The 23121-nt window shown below is 44.5% G+C and overlaps 1 protein-coding gene across 2 annotated transcripts in view; it reads right to left on the reverse strand.

Moving 5' to 3' along the window:
• Window positions 1-12258, reverse strand: part of EXPH5 (exophilin 5) — a 66522-nt gene extending 54264 nt beyond the window's left edge. The window contains exon 1 of one of the 2 annotated variants that reach the window (XM_047691110.1): window positions 11650-12258. In XM_047691110.1, the coding sequence (XP_047547066.1) occupies window positions 11650-11768 (119 nt within the window). In that variant the 5' untranslated portion in view covers window positions 11769-12258. The remainder of the gene's footprint in view (window positions 1-11649) is intronic. The other variant, XM_047691109.1, reaches the window with a different exon arrangement.
• Window positions 12259-23121: the final 10863 nt, after the last annotated feature.

Here is a 23121-nt window from a genome sequence, read left to right on the forward strand (position 1 = left end):
GGGAGGAAGAAGCGTGGGCTATGATGCGAGCGGAGAGCAGAGCATGTCGCCGGTCCCTGGGGCTGCCCTGGCTCCCCAAGTCCTTCAGATTTCAGTTTCAGTCCACGCATAACCTTTCTGCAAAGCCCACTGTACCTTAGGTGCCCTGAGTGACACTCTTCTTTTCTACATAAAGACCCCGAGTCACAGGTGCACGACCACCCGGGACGGCAGAGAGAAGCAGCAGCACGGAGAAGCAAGAGCAGAGCAGGGCAACTCCCCAAAGGTGCAGAAGCCAGAGAAACTGTAAAAGAATACAGAACGGGCATGGACAGTAGTCCAGGATAACAGGAAGGAAAATACGTAAGAATCATCTGGCAGGAAGCAAAGCTTTAGCAGTGTGAGCCTGGGTAGTGAGAAAATGCAGGTGCTCTGGGATTGACAGAAGAAGACAGCAGGAATGGGAGAGAAAAGAACAAGGATCCATGCTGCTGGGCGATGACCTAGGCAAGTTTCCTCTCCAGGCTCTAACTATGCGTCAGCTGCTTCCAGCTGGCTTCAACTGCAGGAGACTGGAGGGCAAGAAGACAGAAGAAGGCGGGGTATTCTCGTCCTCCCTCTCCCTCAAGCAGAACTTCTGGCAGTGAATGCCTCCCCTGCCAGTCTCCAAATCCCCCAGACAGGCCTAACATGCTCTCTTACAGTTTCTCTTGGGGGATCCTAGTCCAGGCTTGGATAACACCACTGGCTCCCTTTTCCTCTCCAGCCAAAGCTGGAGTGTATGATGTGCCAAAGCTGGCTTGTATGGCTCAAAAGGGCAGATGGTCAAATACTCAGGAATTTTGCAAGCTGGTTGTTAAATTATTGCTAGCTTGAAATTGGCTAATGCTACAAATCAAGGCTTTTTCTCCAGGGGAGTCAGTTACCAGCACAACACTGCCTCCAGGCTTCCTGCTGGGGTCAGTCCTGGGCTGCCTCACTGTTCCTGATGGGTTTTTCTGCCTCTTTCCATCACCATGGAACCAATTCATTGCACAACATTCTATTTTAAATAAGGAGTAGTTTCTGTTTTCCTGGTGGGCCCCTGATGGATGTGCAGACAGTGATCTCCTACAGAGCTTAACCAGTTTCCCTGGGAGTGGTAAACATTCAATTCACAACATGGGAGGTTTAAATTTTGTTTGCTCTTTTGTCCACTAATCCCGTTAATCACTTATCCTTGTGATTAATCCTTAAAGCAAATTAATTTTGTGATAAATTAAAAACTTATGTCACCCTAGCGGGGCATTGGTTTGACTAGCAAAAGAACCAGATGTAGGAGACAACCAGGGAATGCCTGGGGGGCTCAGTGGGATAAGCATCTGCCTTTGGCTCAGGTCATGATCCCAGGGTCCTGGGATCGAGTCCCGCGTCAAGCTCCCGGGAAGCCTGCTTCTCCCTCGGCCTTTCCCCCTGCTCATACACTCTCTTCTCTCTCTCTCTCTGTCAAATAAATATATAAAATCTTAAAAAAAAAAAAAAAAAAAAAAGACAACCAGGTCACGTGATATAGATCTCAGGATGAATGGTCTGGCCTGGCTTGGGTCTGCCACCTGACACAGGAAATGGGAAGACGAAGGAAGTGAAACGTGACTCATTATCTATGCGTACTAATACGTGTGCAAAATCACACTTCTCTGCACAAAAGGCTTTTCCCTCCAAGTTCCTTCTTAGTTCCATGACAGTGGGTGCTGTAGCATTTGCCTCACCAACACTCTGTGGTTGTTATTGTTTGTTTGTTTGCTCCCCGGTTCTTTTGCTTAAAGGAATAATCATAGGGTCTTGGAAGCAGATGGAGATAAATGGTACCAGGACAATCTGCAAGCCATGGTGGGGGGGGGGGAATCAATTCATATAATTATCCTACTTTAAAAATAAAATATATATTAGATCATTAAAAAGTTCATTTTAAAAAAAGATTTTAAAAAGTAGCAGTAAATATTGACCTAATCTAGATGGGAGAAATTTCTAATCTCAAAAAGAAAAATTTTTTAAACTTGGTACATTTTGTTATATAAAAATGGAGGGGCACCTGGGTGGCACAGTTGGTTGAGCATCGGACTCTTGGTTTCGCCTCAGGTCACAGTCTCACGGCTGTGAGATCGAGCCCTGCATCCGACTCTGTGCTCAGCAAAGAGTCTGCTTGAGATTCTCGCTCCCTCCCTCTTGTGCTCTCTCCTTTTCAAACACATAAATAAATCTTAAGAAAAGATATTTTTAATGGAAAAAAAATTCCTGCTGCTTTCAGCGAAATAGAAGTGCAAACTGAAAACTGGGAAACATGTTGTAATAAATAGGACAAAAGTCAATTTCCTTAAGAGAGAAACATATAAATCGGAAAGAAAAAAACACACTGAGATTCTATGTCAGACAGTGCTGATTGCCTTCTAGAATCTATTCCCTCCTCCTCTCTGGTTTTGCCATGCACAGCAAAGTGTTCAGTTTCAGAGGAGGGATCACAATTGGTCCAAGCCTAACATCTGAATCCCATTTCTTGATTTCCCAATTCCCTTGCAGTGAGGGTGGCTTTATGACCTGGTCTTGCTCACTGAGACATGAGGAATCGGGTGGAAGGGCCTCTGGAAAAGCTTTTACTCTCATCATAAAGCACAAGCATAATAGGCTCCACCACAGCCCTTTCTTCCTGTCTGGAACAGGAAAGCGATGTTCAGAGTAGTTGCAGCCATTTTGTGCTGTAAGACACCATCCTGACAGCCTAAGGCACTAAACCAGCTGCTGCTTGTCTACTTCCAGAGATCTTTTAATATCAGAAAAGTGTATTTCCAATTTGTTAAAGCCATGGTAAGATCTGTTATATATGACAAGAAACATTCTGAATATAAATCCTGAAATAAAAATGGGCAAAAATATGAATAGACAATTCATAAATCATGAAATGTAAATGAGTCGTAAACATATGAAAAAAGTTGAAATTCATTATAACCAGTGCTAGACATGAAATCAAGTTAAAAAATGGTTTTTTGACTACAAAATTAACAAAGATTAAAAAAAAAACCAATAATATCATCCAGTGCTGAGGTGGGTATGGTAAAATAAGAGGCTTCTCACACCGCCAGTCAAGGTGAAATATGGTGGAACATTTTTGGGGGGAATTAATCTGGTAACATGTAATAAGAATTTAGAAAATATATTATAAACTAAGGATTCTACTTTGTGTAATTTACCCTAGGGAGACAATTTTTTTTTAAGATTTTTTTTTTTTACTTATTTATTTTACAGAGAGATAGAGAGAGCATAAGTAAGTCGGCAGAGGGAGAGGGAGAAACAGACTCTCCACTGAACAAAGAGCCTGATTCAGGGCTCGATCCCAGGACCCTGGGATCATGACCCGAGCCTAAGGCAGCCGCTTAACCTGAGCCACCCAGGCGCCCCCTAGGGAGACAATTTAAATCGAATTAAGGATGTAATCATGAAGGTTTGTCACAGTATTATTTAATAAAGCAATAAGAAATTTTAAAAAGTAAGAAAAAATCAAAGTGATTAATTAATTTAATTAATAATTAAATTTTAAAATATTAAATTCTAAAATATATGCAGTAGAATAGTCACAAAAAATAACACCAGAAACTTTCTTTGGGAAATGGGGAGTTTGGTCACTACTGGTCCCAATCCCTTCTTTCATCATTAGAAAGTCTGACACACAGTGCAATGAGGAAGCTGGCTCCTCTGGTAGGCCAAGCTGATATTTTAAGTATGACCTTTAAATAGGGCCATTGGCAATGCCAACAAGGAAACATCCCTGGGAAGGAGAGTGGGGTGAGCCTACAGCTCTCGAATATCGTGGCCCATGCAGAACTAACTGCAGGAGAATAGACCTGAATTGATTCAGTGAGCGTCTTGGCCAGCTGATTCTGTTCTAAGACTCAAGTATGCTAACAGAGAGAAACAGGTTTTCTAACACGACCTTCTTTGTCTTTGTTTTCCCCAAGTCTTTCCTTCCTTCCCTTTGTATTCCTTCATGGACGTAAGTTAAGGTCCATTTCATTAGAAATTGAGCATCTACTAGATGTGTAAGGCTCTCCATCCCTAAGACAATCTTCAGCCACATGCAACTCAAGACTGATCTACAGAAGGCAACTTACCAAGAATACATTAACATTACAATATGTATGAAACATTAGAAAGAAAAGGGTGGAAACACATCCAGGTATTTTTTTTTTTAAACAAATCGTTTCCAAAGATATACTTACGAAGTTAAAAAACATAGCCAAACATTTTGTATTTCCTTATTATCCAAAGAAACAGCCACCATTTTTTAGTTAACCTATGATAATTGTAAGAAATAAAATAATCGTAAAAGGGTTAGAGTCCCTTTAAATATCATGCCCAGGGGCGCCTGGGTGGCTCAGTGGGTTAAGCCGCTGCCTTCGGCTCAGGTCATGATCTCAGAGTCCTGGGATCGAGCCCCGCATCGGGCTCTCTGCTCAGCGGGGAGCCTGCTTCCTCCTCTCTCTCTGCCTGCCTCTCTGCCTGCTTGTGATCTCTCTGTCAAATAAATAAATAAAATCTTAAAAAAAATAATAAATAAATAAATAAATAAATATCATGCCCAAGAGATAGCCGCCATTAACAGTTTGGAGCGCATCCTCACAGAACGCACACAAGCTTCCTAAAACATAACTGATTGCCTGTGATGTTTCCTATATACGGCCGATCCCACTAGTGATACCCTAGCATCCCTTATGCCCTTTTCCTTGATAATAACTTTTGGTCAGACACAGGGCAACTTAGCATTATATGTGCTCTCATGTCATGCTCAGTGGAAAAAAGAGTTTTAACGTGGAAACATCTCAGTGCCATTACGGGCTAGGTGGGCAGTGTGTGGCTAATCACGTCACCCTCTTCGGGCTCTGTGGTTGGAGGCAGGGTTGTGTAGTAATTAATGCAGGTAGAGTTCACAAATCCAACACTTCCTGCAGTAGTATCTCCATCAGGTTCCTTCTCCTCCCTGAGTTCCCTCAGCAGAAAGGAGATAAAAAATATCCCTTCCCTCAGGCTGTTGTGGGAATTAAATGAGCAAACGCACTGGTAGAATTTGGCACAGAGCGAGGGCTAAGCAAGCACTAGCTATCACTACTGTGGTTACCATTTGCTTTTAAAAAGACAGAAGTGCCTGTTCTATCGATTATGAGACTAAAAACACACAGATAGGAAACACTTGGAAAGCTACAGGACTTCTAATGTCACACAGCCTCAAAAGGACACTGCCCCCCAAACCTTGGGGTATGACACTATAATATGACGGTAGTTCCACAAGTACTGCCGTGGGAGACCAATCCACGGCCATCACTAGACAGGAGGGGACGTGTGAGAGAAAGATCTCCCCGAGGATTAAAGGAATGAACTAAACTGGCTGTTCCTGGAAGCTGCAGACATGAGAGATCCATGAAAATCCCACACCACGTTAAGTGAACACACAAGCCTACACGGCAGTCCTGTAAATTCTGGATGGTTCTCGTGGTCCCTTTCCCGAGGCCACACGGGGGCTGCTGGAGGGCAAGCTACAGTTACACGAACACTTCCTCTTACCATCAACCAAGAACGTTCATAGACCCACGCCATCGGGAGCAGAGTCTGGGTTTTATTTTCTACCGAGGCAACCCAGGGTCTGGCACATGGTAGATATCCCATAACTAGGAGCCTGATGTTTCCTGAAAGTCTCTCTGTGAGCCGGAGGCAGGCATTACGGGCTGGTCGAGTAGAGGACAAGCAGAAAGCCTAGGGCAGGAGAGTGTGTATCTGGCTTTTAACCTCTCCGGTTGTCCAGCGTCCATGGCTGCCAGCACACCGCCATTTGGAAATACACATTCCCCCCGGGATAAGCCACAGCTACTAAGTTCTGGAAAATCTTCCTGGGCTGCAGCCTTGCCACTGGACTCAGTCTAAACTTAGACATGCCATTTCACAGCTTGATGACATCAGGAGCTGTGATGCCTTATACCTTGTAAGTTTTCTGCAACAGGAAAAATAACTATTTTTGATTTATTGGTATTTTTTCTGTGAGCTGAGTGCTTGATATAACCTCTTGGTACTTTCTATTTCAGTTACGTTTAGGAGACCAGAGTGGGTGGGCTTGGGGGATGCTATGGGGGTGACAAGTAGGGAGTTGTGTTTTTCAAAGATTTGTGACAAAGTAAGATGCTTTTCAGATTTTATATATGAAACATGTATGTATATATATAAACATGTATAGATATACATTATACTATGTGTATTTGTGTATATACACGTACACACACACACATACACACACACACAATTTCCTACAAGGTGTGAGAGAAGTATGGGGAAAATTTCCACCAGCCATGAAACTGTGATTCAAACTTTCAGCCATTCTTTTCTCACTGAGGCTAGAACCACAGCCTGTGCCAGGTCTGAGAAGTCATTCCCAAGTCAACAGCCCCAGGAAAAACCCTTTCTACTAGAAGAGGAACTGTCAGATGGGAATTTCAGCGGTTAATTTCTCCCTCTTGAACTGGCTTTCAAAGTATTTCTGTAGGACAGATTCCAGACTCACAGGACAGAACCGGATCAATGTAACAGAGACTGTCGGGTCTTAACAGGGTTCAGGGGAGGGAGGAATCCCATCAGGCTGGGCAGAGGGTCGGCGGGGGGGGGGGGGGAGCACACTGAGAGTGAGAAGTGAGGAGAGAAGCTAGGACTGCAAAAGCCTCTGAGTCTGGCCTGTGCAGGTCATGAAACCCCCCATCGGGTTTTCTCCAGAGGCCTATTACAGGCAGGAACCTTGCCTGTCCATGGTGTCTCTGTCGCTAAGCCAGGAAATCCACTACCCTTGCCCTCATCTGCCTTCCTAGAACCTTGGGAGCTTGGGAGGTGCCCAGCATTCCTGCCCAGCCGACCACGGGTCCCTTCCCCGTCCTGGCAGCGTTAGACTCCAGGGCAGACAACAGCAAACCTCCACGGCCTGTTCGCCATGCGCCAGGAGCTGTGCCAGGTCCTAGAGATTCACCAAAAGAAGCATCATAGATTTTTGCCCTTTTTTTGTTGTTGTTGCCTATTTTGCCTATTTTCAAGACACAGCAGTAACACACATGTGGTATTTTGTGTTCGGCTTTTTCCCAGAACAATGCCTCCCATGCATCATTTTCCCACAGTTGTATTTGTGATAAGCTTGAGGTGTCTATACAGCCTTGACAACAAGGTAGCCAGAAAATGTTAAAATTTAAATAAAACACTGGGTAAGATACAATTATCTCCATAACTGTCCATTATAAATGGCTGTGCTTTAATCGGATATTTAGATTTGAAACTTGGCACTATTTTGCTATTATTTTCCCACTATTTTGCTATTTTGTAATACTGCAATGAATATCTGTGGGTATATGTTCTTTTTTTTCCACAGGGAAAAAAATATACTGTATACAGTATAGCGGAAAGAATATATATTTTAGAGCCAGATAGATTTGGGTTCAAATTCTAGCTCTGTCGGTTAGGATCTATGTGACCTTGGGCAAGTTCCTTCACCTCAAGACACTTGGGTTTCCCTTTCGTACAAAGCCATCAGTGCTACTTATCCCAAGTGACAGTGGTGAGGATTACCTAATGCTAATGGGTAAAATCATTTTGAGATAGATCGGGATTTAAATTCTGCCTCTCCTGCTTAACTGGGACAAGATACTCAACTTCTGTTAAGCTGTTTCCCTCTCTGTGAAATGGAAATTCAAATATGTATGTAATGAGGTTCTTGGGACAATTAATTAAATACATATGACATGTTTAGTACAGTGCCGAGTACACAGCAGGGGATCAATAAAAGTTAGCAGTCATTATCACAGTAATTACTATTATTACATAAGAAGGCATCACTTAATAAATGCTCGTACATCAGACTCCTACTAATGAGAAATAGCCAAGAATCGGAGACTGGGTCAAGGGTAAGGCATATGTTCATAAGCAGTGCCATATTGTTCACCAAAAGAACCACACACCACTAACAGCATGATGAATCTATCCACTTCATGGCCATCCTCACCAGCAGTTTTTATTCTGTTATTTTTAAATACTTCAATTTTCACTTCTTTATTACTTCAAAGGTGAACATTTTCTCATAACATTTTGTTTCCTGTTGGGATATCTTTTAACATGAACACCTTATTTCTACTTTGTGCCTATTTATCAGTTTGAATCTTGGTGTTTTTCTTCAATATTTGAATAAATTCTTTGTGTATCAGGAACATAATATTTAATGCAAATACTTTCCAGAAAGGGCTGGTACTGATGCGGGAAGACCAGGGCTAGATCTGTGCGTTGATGAGCATTTCTATGGGTGGGGCTGTTAGGTCTTGTGTGGGGAACTCAACTACTCCCACATCAATCTCTAGGCATCTCCAGTCCCGCATGACACTGTAGTTCAAGGTTTCTAACTAAAGGATCGCTCTTAGTTGTCTTGTAGACATTTCAAGCCTATCATAGACATAATTAAACTCCTCAGTCGTCCCCCAACTAGCAAACTTTCCAAACTTCTCCGTTTGGTCCCTTAATGTCCTAGCCAAGTTATCTGGCTATTGTTTCTCATTGCAAGTACCCTCTCTGCCCACCCCATTTTCCAAAGTTTGCGTTAGACCACTTTACTTTAAGGAAAGACCTACACTAGTCCCTGTTTTGGCCAAATGGAATCCAAAGAGTATTTTTACTTTTATGGAAAAAGTTAAAAAGCCAACCTAAAGTCTAGCCTACGTTTGGGAGGGAGGCAGCCCACAGCCCAAGCAGCCAGAATGGCATACTGCCCAGCTCCTTCTCGAAGGAGCCACACTCAGCATCTCAGCACCAAAGCTGCAATGTCTTTTTTTTTAAAGTGGTTTATTTTTTTTTTAACTTTTTAAAGAGATTTTATTTATCAAGAGTGGGAAGGGGCAGAGGGAGAGAGAGAATCTCAACCAGACTCCATGCTGAGCGTGGAGCCCTACAAGGGGCTCGATTTGACCACCTGAGATCAGGACCAGAGCTGAAATCAATCCAGAGTCAGAGGCTCCAGCCACTGAATCGCTCAGGCGCCCCCAAGCTGCCACAGTTCTGAATTGTGTGAACGAACATCTGTGCTTTATCTCTTTATTTCGTGCATCCTTTAACAAAGATGCATCCTACGGTTTCAGAAAAGCCTAGAAGACGTTATTTTTGGTGTCTGGGAATGTTCAAAAAATTTTCCATATGAACTTTTGGTAATTGCTTCTTTCCTTTATGCTGTGTGGGCTTGTGAAGCTTTCTTAGGAAATGCTTTATTTTTGGATAACGGGGAAAATCTGCAGAGCACAAAGCCCTCCCAGTCTCTCACATGGGTCTGTGGTACAGTGTCCTAAGTAATACTCTTGTATGAGAAGTCACGTGTTCTGACTTTTGGTTTGGAAAATATGATCATACATATCAAGAAAATGAGCTGAGGCAGCCAAGTTGACATGTTATCTCAGGCCTTTTTCACATGCCCGCATCTGCTACTGAAACCCATGCACGTGAGCTGGTACTTAAGCAGAACAACGCCCAGGAGAGGGCTATCCAGTGATGGGTGTCTGACTGTGGGATTCAGGAATTAACCAGGGGGAAGTAAAGTACTAGAAATAACTGTCTTCAGCATTTGGCCCAAGTGTCTGCTGTCCTTCAATTACTTTTACATATTAATGGTGACATTTTTGAAATTATTGGGGGTAATTATTCTAACAGTTTAATCGTTAGCAGTATTGATTTTGTCTTAGCATTATGCCTTCTTCTGTGCATGCCCCAGTTCTGATATTAGTGTCACGCTATCAGAAAGGGTGTTTCAACCTTCCTCCTGAGGGCCAACCCAATGGCTTTGCCCCCTGTGTGTAGTTCCAGGTCCCCCTAAGGGCAGCTGTCCTGGGCACCATGAGCTGCTATTGGGGAAACACAACAGAGCAAGCAGCAGTCCAGAAACAAAAAATCAAAATTCCCTTGAATGAAAATTAAACCAAATAATCTCACTATTTCTAAGACCATAGTTCATGAAAAGCACGTTGATAGTAACATCCTAAGTGGAAGCTTTCCCCTGTCATTTCCTAATTCTCCCATCAATTTCCCCAAGAATACATACTGGATCACGTATGAAGCCTCCAAGGACACACACCGAGAGTCACCAGTTCCTTAGTCCTTTTGGGAAGTGTTGAAAACAAACTGCATACAATTCTAAAGTTCTCCTTCCTGAGGCTGGGTGTGCCTGTGTGTAGGGCACGTGCATATGTGTGGGTCCACAGATGTGGATGCGTGTGGGTGTGAACACAATGTGCCCACACAGTGAGGAAATGGTGGAGCCTATTTTTCTAACGGCAGAGTATGATGGCATGAAATACACATCCTCACCCTTCCAATACTCGTTACTCCCCACAGGAGCTGTAACTGCTGAGAGGAGTGAAGACCAGGCTTTGAGCCCAGTGTATTCTAACGGCTTCTACAAAGACCAACGAGGGTTTTCCTATGTGAAGAGTATCTTTGGAGGGTGTTTTTTTGGGGGGGGGGGGCGAGGGGGGTTGGCCAGTGCAATCTTTGGAAAGAGGTGGAAACCTAGAAGCGACATCACCAACAAGCTGCTCGCAAACAAAACGGCTTTCTAAATTCGAGTCAAGGATGTATTTTTGGTCTGAGAGTGATGCCCAGAAACACCTTCCACAGGCACCTGGAGAAAGCCTTGAGGGGGCCTGTTCTAGAACTGGTGAGCAAGTCGTTCTATTCACTCCAGGACCACACTTTCCCACAAGAAAAACTGGTTAATTTACATCCCAGGCAATTACCGGTCGATATCGTTCTCAGGTATCTAACCCCCACCCGTAACACTGTATGGCAAGCTCAAGGGTGAAATTTCGCAGCAACTTCTCCCCGGGAGCGCCACGCGCAAGGAGACCAGCCCATTCCAGCCGCTCCGCGCGCCCCAGTGCGACGCCGGCTCGTCCCGCAGCACCGCCAGTTCCTGGGTAGGACCCCTTCGCCGCCAGGGAGATGCCGCCTCGCCCGGGCGCCGCGGACGGTGGGCGCGGGGTGGAGACAGGCGGCTCTGGGGTCGCGGACGAGTGTCGGGGCGAGGGCGGACCGCGGGGAGGACCTGGGCAAAGAAGCACGTGGGTGCGCTCGGGCCGGGATTCCGCCCCCTTTCACCCGCCCACCCGGCCTCCGCGACCGCCCGGGGGCACCTGAGCGCGCTGCAGGGCGTCGTCGGCTGCCGGGACAGTCGGGACCCAGCGGCCGACCGCCGCCCACGTGCGTGTCCCGCCCGGGGCGCCTCAGCTCCGCGGGACCCATTCCGGGAGAAACGCTCCGGAAAACCTGCCAGCACGGCGAGGGCAGGGTCGCTCCGCAGCGCCCCGCAGGCTGGCGGGTCGGGGATGCCGCGCGTGGGCAGAGCACAGCCGGGCTCCCCACCGCCCGTCAGAGAGCCGCCGAGCGCAGCTTTCCCCCGCGGACGCTGCGCGTACCGGGGCCGCGACAGGTGCGCCGCGAGGGCTCCGCGCGCGCCACGAGGTCCAGTAGGGGAGCCCCGCGCGCTGCAGGGGGTCGTGTGGGGGGGCCCGCGCGCCCCCGGGGGTTCAGGTAGGGGGGCCCCGCGCGCGCGCCGGGCCCCTGCAGAAGACAAAGGAACTCGTTCTCTACCTGATCCTGTCCTTCTCTGCCCTCTGGAGCTCCTCATTTCTTTCCAGCACCTGGAGGATCTTCCTGGCCTCCTCGTCATTTAAGAAGCTGAAATCAAACCCCTGAGGAGCTTCCGTCATGTTCTCTACCGCGTGTGAAAGAAGCTCCTTGGCGCCTCCTGTTACCAAGACATTTTTCAAGGCGGAGAAGACCAGTTTCAGGAACTTGGTCCCGGAGCCAATAAGAAGTCCGCCCCTTTGAAAATCTACAACCACAAACTTCGGGAACGGCCCACACCTACGGGGCCCATTTCGACAACACCTTAATGACAGGGTTGTGTCAGCCTCTCCAACCGAGACGCAGAGCGATCGGCGGCGCCGGCAGAGGGAACCAATCCCATTCCAAAGGGAGGGCCCTTGGGCGGCTCTCCTCCCCCTGCCGCTCCACCGCCTACCACACTTGTTAAAGCAACAATCCTGCCTCTTTGGGCACGGAAATGAGGCCGAAGCTTAAGGGTTGGCGCCAAAGTAGTGTTTGCTTTGGCCGGTGGTGTTTGCTCTCAGAACTCCAGCTGGACTAGCAGAAGGAGTGAGAAGGAATGAGATCCACAGCTAATCCTCCTTTTCGGTAAAGAGCTCAGGGAAGGAGAGTTGGAGTGGGACCTTCAGATCTGGTACAAAAGTCCCGTTTGAAAGACCCAGAAGGGCTGAACCATATGGAGAGGAGACAGATCTGAACCAGGAACAGGGGCTAAATCGAGTGCATCCCTGGAAATGAGTTCTTCGCCAAGCCTCCCATCCCGCAGACATCCCCAACTCATCCTCCTGCAGAAGTCATTATCGAGCTTTAGGAGGGGGAAACAAAACGAAACGAAAAAAAGAAAACCAAAACTTTTAAAAACCACAAGATGGTTTATGGTATCTTAGGAGGAGACAGCCCCTCGGCAAGGGATGATGAAAATCACCTGTTTGTAGTTTTCTCTAAGATTTGATAATCTTCTTAATAATTTCAGAAATGTCACTTAAGTGCCACTTTCAAACACCTAATCCTCTGACTAAAGAAAATGTAATCCTTTGAAACCACAGAAATAGCTTTCCTAGAAAGTAATTTTTCAGAGATAGGATGGAAGTTTCTTTTTTTTTTAATCTCCCATTCTAAAAAATATTTTTTTATTTTTTTATTAACATATAATGTATTATTAGCCCCAGGGGTACAGATCTGTGATTCTCCAGGTTTACACACTTCACAGCACTCACCATAGCACATAACTTCCCCAATGTCCATAACCCTCTCCCTAGCCCCCTCCCGCGCCCCCCCACCCCGCAACCCTCAGTTTGTTTTGTAAGATTAAGAGTCTCCTGATTTGTCTCCTTCCCGATCCCATCTTGTTTCATTTATTCCTTTCCTACCCCTCAAACCCCCCACGTTGCCTCTCAACTTCAGGATGGAAGTTTCTGAATGTATTCTTATGTATATACTTTTTAGAAAGTGTTGTCATGGGAGCACAGGGGTGCAGGAACGCCTGGCTCCAGAGGTCCCAGACAGCCCAGATTTGGCCACTGGCCACTAACAAATTCCAAAGGCAGAGAAATAAGTGGTGGTGAAACAAAAAGGGACTTATTCTGGTGAGGCCAACGCTGGGAAGACAGTGCACTAGCATCTCAAAGGCTGCCTCCGTAGTACTGAAAATACTCACAGGTTTAGATAAGAAAAACTGTGGAAGAAAGATCAGTGGGGAATGCGGTGGGCTGTCAAGGTCAGGTGGGTCACGGTCTTGGGGTCAGTTATGTGGGGTCTTGCTGGCTCAGAGCTGGCTCCTCCCTGCTGTAGAGGGTAGTTCAGGCTCCACCAGGGGAGGTTTTGCTCTCAGGGTCTTTCACCTGAGTTAAGAGATAAACTGGACTTAGTCAGAAAATACGGGACACTAGAGAATGGAGACCGTTGAAGTTGCTCTTTCAGCATCAAGCCTTTGGCAGAAAACGTGTTTCTTTCGTCTTAACTTTTGGCACAAAACTAATTTTGTGGGCTGCCTGGGTGGCTCAGTGGGTTAAGCCTCAGCCTTCAGCTCAGGTCATGATCTCAGGGTCCTGGGGTCAAGTCTTGCATCGGGCTCTCTGCTAGGCAGGGAGCCTGCTTCCTCCTCCCTCCCTCTCTCTCTCTCTCTCTCTGCTTGCCTCTCTGCCTACTTGTGATCTCTCTCTGTCAAATAAATAAAATCTTTAAAAATACAAAACAAAACAAACAAACAAACAAAAACTAATTTTGTCAAATCAATTTGCCTGCCCAGAGCGTGCCTTTAGTTGCTCCTTATACCGTGGTGAGCACCGCTAAGATTTAAAGTGTACTTCCACAGGTATTGTCTCTTTTCATGGCAAATGGACCCAATGAAGATTTTGTATCTGTAACAAAAGCATAATGTCAAAAATGACTATTTACGTCTTAGCCTCTGGGTCCTCTCCTCACTTTGATCATTGTTACTTAAGACATGTCTGGGCAGGTCCCCATTCAAATAGTAACTTTCCGTGGGTGGCTGTTTGTTACTTCTCTGAAGCAGGAACCAGCTGGGTTCACTAACGCTGTACAACACCCAGAACTTCTTCTAAAATAGTCTGTGTAAATGATGGTGGATTAGGAGTGTGGCTTATATATGATCTCCATTTTTTCTACTCGGTAATGTGTTTATTTCTTCCACATACATATGGGACTTCTTCATGTGGGCACTGGTAGGCTTTTATCCTGTTCCTGGTGTGTATCAGTGAATTGATTTCAGCTTCCATGTACTGGTGCCTCCTTTTCGAGCGCACTGTACACTGCGAAGAAGATTCTCCTTGTCTTTGGGAAGTTTATAATACAGTGGGGGAGATGACACAGATAGAAAAAGGACTAAGGACAAAGACAAACATAATAAATGTATCAAGACAATTCTAGTAGAGGACAGAAAGAAGTTCATTCCAGCTGAGTGGATGAGGGAGAGGACATAGTATTTGGGTTGTAACATGAAGGCCCAGATTTCAACAGGACGACATGAAAGACAGTGGGAAGAGATGTGAGTCTCATCTAGGCCAGGAAAACAGTGCACTGAAGAGCAGAAGTATACTCCAGGAATCTGTTCATAATCCCTCAACTACTCTGACAAATGACCAAAGTGAGGAAAATTTGGGGAGCTGGAAAATATAGGGGCTTGTCCAGGGATTGGCAAATGAGCTGTTTTGGCTAGAATGGGCATTCTACATCAGGGTGATATTGGGACCACCATAATGAAGAAGGGGTTGAAAAACACTGGGCTAGTGCATAGGACTTATGTAGAGAGTAAGTAAGGCTGTGACTTGACTATGAACGCCGTGCTCAGGAATCTGGACTGCATTGTGTAGGCCATGAGAAGTCAAGAGAGGTTTTGAGGATGACAGTGGTTTTCTTTGAAACTGAATACTGGGGACAGTGCTCTGATAGCAGCAGATGAAGAAAAGTAGAAGCAAGATGGTGACAAGGTCCCCACGGTGCTGGAATGCTAAGGCAGGAGACGGGGGATGAGAGACCCTAAACCAAAGCGGTGGGCGTGGGCATACGAGAGGGTTAGACTCCAAAGACGTGGAGTGGGGACAAGAACCTGGCTGGTTCAGTCAGGAAAGCACGTGACTCTTGATCTCAGGGTTGTTCGAGCCTCATGTGGGGTGTAGAGATTAATTAAAAATAAAATCTTAGGGGCGCCTGGGTGGCTCAGTGGGTTGGGCCGCTGCCTTCGGCTCGGATCATGATCTCGGGGTCCTGGGATCGGGCTCCCTGCTCAGCGGGGATCCTGCTTCCCTCTCTCTCTCTCTGCCTGCCTCTCCGTCTACTTGTGATCTCTCTCTGTCAGATAAATAAATAAAAATCTTTAAAAAAAAAATCTTAAAAAAAAAAAAAGCCAAAGACATTGGCTGGACTTTGAAACTCATCGGATCAGAGGGTTAAGAAAGAAGGAGTTGGAAAGATGATGCAAGATTTAAGAGAAGAGTCTGGAAGGAGAGAAGTCTCTTTGATGATAGGTGAAGCATAAGGTTTGTAAAACTATCAGGAGTTCAGTTTTATACATAAAGAGTTTGAGAGGAGCACCTGGGGGGCTCAGTGGGTTAAGCATCTACCTTCGGCTCAGGTCATGATCTCAGGGTCCTCCTGGGATCAGAGTTCCATGTTGTACTCTCTGCTCAGCAGGGAGCCTACTTCTCCCTCTCCCTCTCCTGCTGTGCTTTCCCTCTCTATCTCTGTCAGATAAATAAATAAAATCTTTAAAAAAAAAGAGTCTGAGGTAACCTGCAATTTGTGTACATGGGGATACGCCGCAAAAGTGAGAAATTTGGGACTGGGAATTCTTGAAATAGGGTTAGAGAAGTAGGTGTGGAAGTCTTCTGCTCAAATGTGATTTCCACAATCCTGCCAGATATGACAGCCGGAGCAGAGGGTGGATGAAGAGGAGAGGCTGAGTTCAGAACCTTGAATGGCCACATCGGACATCAGCACCGAGGCATGCTTCTCGGAGCCCAATGGGGCATGTGATTGAAGAATTTCTACACTGAAGTTCTATACTGAGACATTTGCAAGGCGTTAGGGGTTGCCTAGGATCTGTGGACTGTAAACTGAGTGACTTTAAAGTCAGAATAGTTTTCAAAGAGTTGTTTCATGGGCCCATTCTGTCACCCCCAAACAGCCCTTTCCAAGCTCAGTATTTGATAACCCTGGCAACCTCCTGCCCCGCCTGTCAACTGGAGAGATACTCATCAATTTGTTTTTTAATAGCAACAGCTGGATAGGGAGCGATAATCTTTAGAAATCTCCTGTCTTCTCCAGTATAAGCAGAGGGCTTAGCTGTTTTTCTTCCCAAACTGTTAATGCAGCCAAGAGAACCGCTGACCTATCGTGTATTTGACCAAATGTCTGAATTGTTGTCACCTAAAGTCACCTACGACTCCAGCAGGCCATTGAAAATCATCTCGGTAGACTGGGGATTGTTTTCCCAGAGGTTTCTGCCCTACCCCCAGCGGGCTACAGGGTGAGTCTGGGAGCTAGCTCCCAGTTAAACAAGCAAATACAAGTCCTCTTGAATGTCAGGCGTTGGTAACAAGTCTTTGTTAGTAAACAAGAGACGTGAAACTCTGAGAAGGGAGTGCTCACAGATGTTCCTTTGCGTTCTCACCATTCTAATTGTTCAATGAATAGCTTTGCAAATCCAGGTAGACTCTTTTTTTTTTGTTTCCCCCTTGAGGCATCAGTTCTGAACCCACCCAAGCAGAATAAAGATTCCAGGGAGAACAACAGCTCCAACTCTCTGAAAGTTAGTTTTGTTTTTTTTTTTTTCCTACAAAAGGAAGGATGGCAATAGAACCCATTTTGTAAGATTATTAGAGAAATTCATGGAGATGATGCTCAGTGCTCAGTAATAGTAGCTATGAGTAATATTCTTTGCACACAGAGCAGCCCACAGTTTTAAAACTAACATTTTTGCTGACTTCAGAAGCATGACTTTATAAAAGTTTGGGCAAAACTGAAAAAAAAAAAAAAAAAAAGCAAGAGTCAAACAGATGGAAATCAAAATATCTCAGCTTGGGGGCGCCTGGGTGGCTCAGTCGGTTGACTGTCTGACTCTATATTTTGGCTCAAGTCATGATCTCAGGGTCATAAGATTGAGCCACCCATCCGGCTCCGCGCTCAGTGGGGTGTCTACTTGAGATTCTTTTTTCCTCTCCCTCGGCCCTCCCCCTACTTGCGCACAGACATGCGCACTGTCTCAAATAAATAAATAAGTAAATAAAGTATTTTTTTAAAAATCTCAGCTTCATTACTGGTAAGTTAACAGAAGAATATGATTTGGTTCTGCAGGGAAATGGACTCAGAGGTACTACCCCTTCCCAGGCTACATCTTGAGGCAGAGCACCAGAGGGAGGTTTGGCTCTCGGGAGTAGATCTAATTAGTGATAGGAAGCTGATAGAAGAATGCCACCGAGTGCTTCAAACTTTCTGGTGGATTAGTTCCATCCAGTCCAAAAGCATGAATCAAGAAGTTTCCTACACATGGGACGCCTGGGTGGCTCAGTTGGTTAAGCAGCTGCCTTCGGCTCAGGTCATGATTCCAGCGTCCTGGGATCGAGTCCCGCATCGGGCTCCTTGCTCATCAGGGAGCCTGCTTCTCCCTCTGCCTCTGCCTGCCGTTCTGTCTGCCTGTGCTCGCTCTCTCTCCCTCCCTCTCTCTCTGACAAATAAATAAATAAAATCTTAATAAAAAAAAAAAAAAGAAGAAGTTTCCTACACTTACCACCCTCCAGTCAGATGACTTACTCCTCCTCCACCCTAAGGAGAAAGTAAGGACCAGGGAGAGACGCTGGGAACTTAACTCCAGTCAAGAAAGTCTCCTCACAGAAGAATGAGGCAATGGTTGTTCATTATAGAAAAATGTAAGAATATGGAAAAGAGGGAAGAAAGTATCAATTATCTATAATCCTACTACTAGTTTTAGTATTAATATTTTTATTTGCATCTTTACATACTCCCCTTTTCCAAATGTATCAAAAGAATGGCGTTATATTAAATGGTCTTCTATAATGTCCCTTTCCATGGTTGCATAGATTCCCTAGGATAAGGAAGTATCATGATCCTTTGAATAATAGAAACATTATGCAAAGTTCATAAAGACTTCTGGAGTGTTGGGGCGCCTGGGTGGCTCAGTTGGTTAAGTGTCTGCCTTCAGCTCAGGTCATGATTCTGGGGTCCTGCGATCGGGCCCCAAGTCAGGCACCCTGCTTAGGAGGGAGTCTGTTTCTCCCTCTCTCCCAGCAACCCCACCCCCACCCCATGCTCTCTCCCTCTCTCAAATCAATTAATAAAACCGCTTAAAAAAAAAAAAAAGACTTCTGGGGCGCCTGGGTGGCTCAGTGGGTTAAAGCCTCTGCCTTCAGCTCAGGTCATGATCTCAGGGTCCTGGGATCGAGCCCCACATCGGGCTCTCTGCTTAGCCGGGAGCCTGCTTCCCCACCCCCTCTCTCTACCTGCTTCTCTGCCTGCTTGTGATCTCTGTCAAATAAATAAATAAAATCTTAAAAAAAAAAAGACTTCTGGAGTGTTTGACCAAGTCACTGAACCTTGACGTGACAGTGTAAAGTATGGTTCTAAAACTTAGAGTATCATATAAGACAAGGGAATAAGGGCCTTGTGTCCTCTCATATCAGAAGTCAATATATGCAAGGTCTAGCTCTCAAAATCTGCATCACAAAACCCAAAAAACCAAATCAATCAATGGAACAATACACACTTACTATTCATCCCAGACCCAGACATTCAATTCTGCTTCCTCCCTCCCCCACATCCTCTGCCCCAGGGGGCTATCAGGGTTCCTATTCTATCTGAAGGATGCAGGAGGGAAGCAGGGGACTCCAAGATTTACACAAACACCCTAGACTTTACTCCAAAACTCAAGAGGTAAAACATTTCCCAAGGCATTGTATGAATCTACTATTACCCCAATAGCCACACTTGAGAAAGCTAGGTCAATAAATAAACACATAAACCCCCAAACACAGTACACTTTCCTTTGTGGCTACAGATGCAGGAAAAATCCCAAGGAAAATGCCAGTATATCAAAGATAGAATGCATTCAAAATGACTAAGTAGAGTTTATCCAGAAATGTGAGAAGATTTTAATATTAACATATTTTCAAAAGAAGAATATTAAATAAATAAATAAATAAATAAATAAATAAATAAATAAAATCTTAAAAAAAAAGGGGGGGCCACCCTGAATGCTGACGAGTAATTGGAGATCTGAAGGGAGTCATGAATCCAACCTTGGTAAGAGCCAGGCGAATTGCTTTCCAAGAGGAGGCCAAGTACAAAGAGGTCGAGGTGGGAGAGAGATTGAAACTCCAGGCTGATGTCTCTGGACAGGGTGGTAAATGGGAGTGTAGGGTGGGGGAGGAAGGTTGGCCTGATAATATAAACAAGTCACGCCAAGTCAAGGGACCTTAGATCTTCTTCAAAGAACATGGGCTAGGAGTCAGGAGTCCTTAGTTCAAGCTCTGTTTACACAATTTACTAGCTGTATGACCTGGGGTGGTTATGTCCCACTTGCTTATCTGTGAAGTGAGAGTAATAATTGTACCCACCTCATAAGGTTGTGGAATTAAATGTGATAATGTATGTAAAGCGCTTAGCACATAGCTCTAATGAAATAATGTGGGAGACAGAGACAAGGAGAGGCAGAGACAGAGATAGGCACAGAGAATGTCTTCCCCAGCCAACCAGGTAGCTGGTTGGATTCTGCTATTTCCTCCTCACACTTGGCTAGCTTCCAGGATGAGAAGAAATTTCCAGATACCATAACTTGTCTCTCTGCTTCCAAGGTGGAGGAAATCTTATTTGTGGACAGAACTCACCTCAAATCATTTGAGACATAAGGATTAAAATAGTTTTAAATCATAAACATAGCATGGTGAGAGAGAAGATATTTATAATCCTGTCATCCTAATTCAAGGGCTATTTTTTTCATGTTTGAATGTCATCCTAAAGTTCTTGCCCATGTGTGTGGGGGGAGGGTGGATGAAGATAGTATTATAATCACAACTGTATACACACACACATGCATTTTTATTCCTCAATTGTAATCACAGCAAACATTTTGATAAAGGCTTTTAATACTGTTACTAAAAGACCTTTGTAGAAGATGATTTCAAATCTAGTGGGATCAAAAAATAACTTTGGAGATTCTTTGAGAACTTTAAACTGTTTTTACAGAAAAAAGATGATTGATGTTTCTTGCAATACCTCAGTAACCAGTTGGAGCAGTTTACAGTATTCATTCTCCAGAAATTCTTACAACAATTCTGCCTACATCCACTACGGTGGCTTTTCCTTTCAGAAGAAGGTGCCCTTCCAATAACAATTTCTAAGTACACATGAGGGGACATCTGGAAAAGAAATCTTTTTCATTTCTTGTTGGGGATTCTTCTCACCAGCAAAGGAAGCAGGTAAGTGAGAGACTCACAAGGATGAAGGGATGGACGGTTTGATACTGCTGCCAACCTTGGGGGAAAGCAAACTCTCAGCAGGTTTTGTTTTATTTTATTTTAGACTTATTTACCTGAGAGAGAGAGAGAATGGAATGGGCAGGGGGAAGGGACAAAGGGAGAGGGAGAGAGAAACCCAAGCACCCTGTGCTGAGTGGAGAGCCAGATGTGGGGCTCGATCCCATGACCCTGAGACCACAACCTGAGTCAAAACCAAAAGTTGGATGGCCAACCAACTGCACCACCTAGACGCTCCTCTAGTAGATTTTAAAAACGCTCAGTGACTCACTTCTTCAAAATCAAAGGCTTTTATTTTTTACTTCCATAGTACTAATCCATCAAACTTGACTTTACTCTTTGAGTCCAGGAGATTGCTATCTGGGGAACATGGAAAAGAGGAGGTGAGAAGAGAAGACCCTTCCTATATATCTCCTGCTATGCTGCATGGAAAGCGGGATAGGAAGATTGAAGAAAAATTCTAATACAGAACACTGATCTTGGTGTCTTCCAAGCTTCAAAGAAATGTCCATCAAAATGAAATGAGTGTGGGGCACCTGTGGCTCAGGTGTCAAGAGTTTGTCTTTGGCTCAGGTCATGATCCCAGGGTTTTGAGATCAAGCCCCGCATGGCACTTCTCCTTAGTAGGAAGCCTGCTTCTCCCTTTCACATGCCTTCTGCTTATGTTCCCTCTCTCCCAAATAAATATATAAAATCTTAAAAAAATTAAAAAATAAATTTAAAAAAGAGGGCGCCTGGGTGGCTCAGTGGGTTAAAGCCTCTGCCTTCGGCTCAGGTCATGATCCCAGGGTTCTGGGATCAAGCCCCACATTGGGCTCTCTGCTCAGCAGGGAGCCTTCTTCCCTTCCTCTTTCTCTGTCTGCCTCTCCGCCTGCTTGTGGTCTCTGTCTGTCAAATAAATAAATAAAATCTTAAAAAAAAAAGAATGAAATGAGTGAGATCGAAAACTACATTTTCCTTTCCCTATCCACTTGTGCATAACAGCCTCTTTGCAACCTCTAATTAAGTGGACCATTATGGTTAATTAATACACCACATATCTAATCAAAGGTGACTCAGACTAAACTGGAAGCTTTTTCAAAATCTGTGTGTTTTATGGAACAGAATAGAAAACCCACAGGTAAACCCACAATTATATGGTCAATTAATCTCCAACAAAGGAGGAATGAATGTCCAATGGAAAAAGACTGTCTCTTCAACAAATGGTGTTGGGAAAACTGTAGAGTGACAAGCAAAAGAATGGGCCACTTTCTTACACCAGACACAAAAATAAATTCAATGGATTAAGGATCTAAATGTGAGATTTGAAATCATAAAAGTCCTAGAAGAGAACACAGGCAATAATTTCTCTGACACTTATAGCAACTTCCTTCTAGATGTCTCCTGAGGCAAGGGAAACAGAAACAAAAACAAATTATTGGGACTACACAAAGATAAAAGCTTCTGCCCAGCCAAGGAAATAACCAGTAAAACTAAAAGACGACCTACTAAATGGGAGAAGATATTTACAAATGACATATCCAATAAAGGGTTAGAATCCAAAATATATAAAGAACTTCGACAACTCAACATCCAAAAACTGAATAGTCCAATTAAAAAATGGGCAGAAGACACGAACATTTTTCCAAAGAAGGCATCCAGATGGCCATCAGACACATGAAAAGATGTTCAACGTCACTCATCATCAGGGAAATGCAAATCAAAACCACAATGAAATATCACTTCACATCTGTCAGAATGGCTGAAATAAAGAACACAAGAAACAACAGGTGCTGGGGAGGGTGTGGAGAAAGGGCAACTCTCATGTACTGGTGGTGGGAATGCAAAGTGCTACAGCCACTCTGGAAAACAGTATGAGGTTCCACAAGAAGTTAAAAATAGACCTACCTTATGACCCAGTAACTGCACTACTGGGTATTTACCCCCCAAATACAAAACCACTAACTCAAAGGGATACGTGTACCTTTGTGTTTATAGCAACATTATTTACAATAGCCAAAGTATGGAAGCAGTCCAAGTGTCCATCAATAGAGGAGTGGATAAGGAAGATGTGGCAGGCATATATATATATATATATATATATATATATATATATATATATATTCCAATATTACTCAGCCATAAAAAAGAATGAAATCTTGCCATTTGTACAACATGGATGGAGCTAGAGAGTATTGTACTAAGTGAAATAAGTCAGCAAAAGCCAATATCATGTGATGTCACTCATATGTGGAATTTTTAAAATAAAGCAAATGAGCAAAGGAAAAAACAAGAGAGAGAGACAAACTAAGAAATAGACTCTTGACTGTAGAGAAAAAACTGAGGGTCACAGGAGGGCTGTGGGTGGGGGATGGGTGAAATAGGTGAAGGGAATTTAGGATACATTTATCATGATGAACACTGAGTCATGTACAGAATTGTTGAATCACTATATTGTGCACCTGAA

Source organism: Lutra lutra, chromosome 10 (assembly GCF_902655055.1).
Source record: "Lutra lutra chromosome 10, mLutLut1.2, whole genome shotgun sequence".
Classification (NCBI taxonomy): Eukaryota; Metazoa; Chordata; class Mammalia; order Carnivora; family Mustelidae; genus Lutra; species Lutra lutra.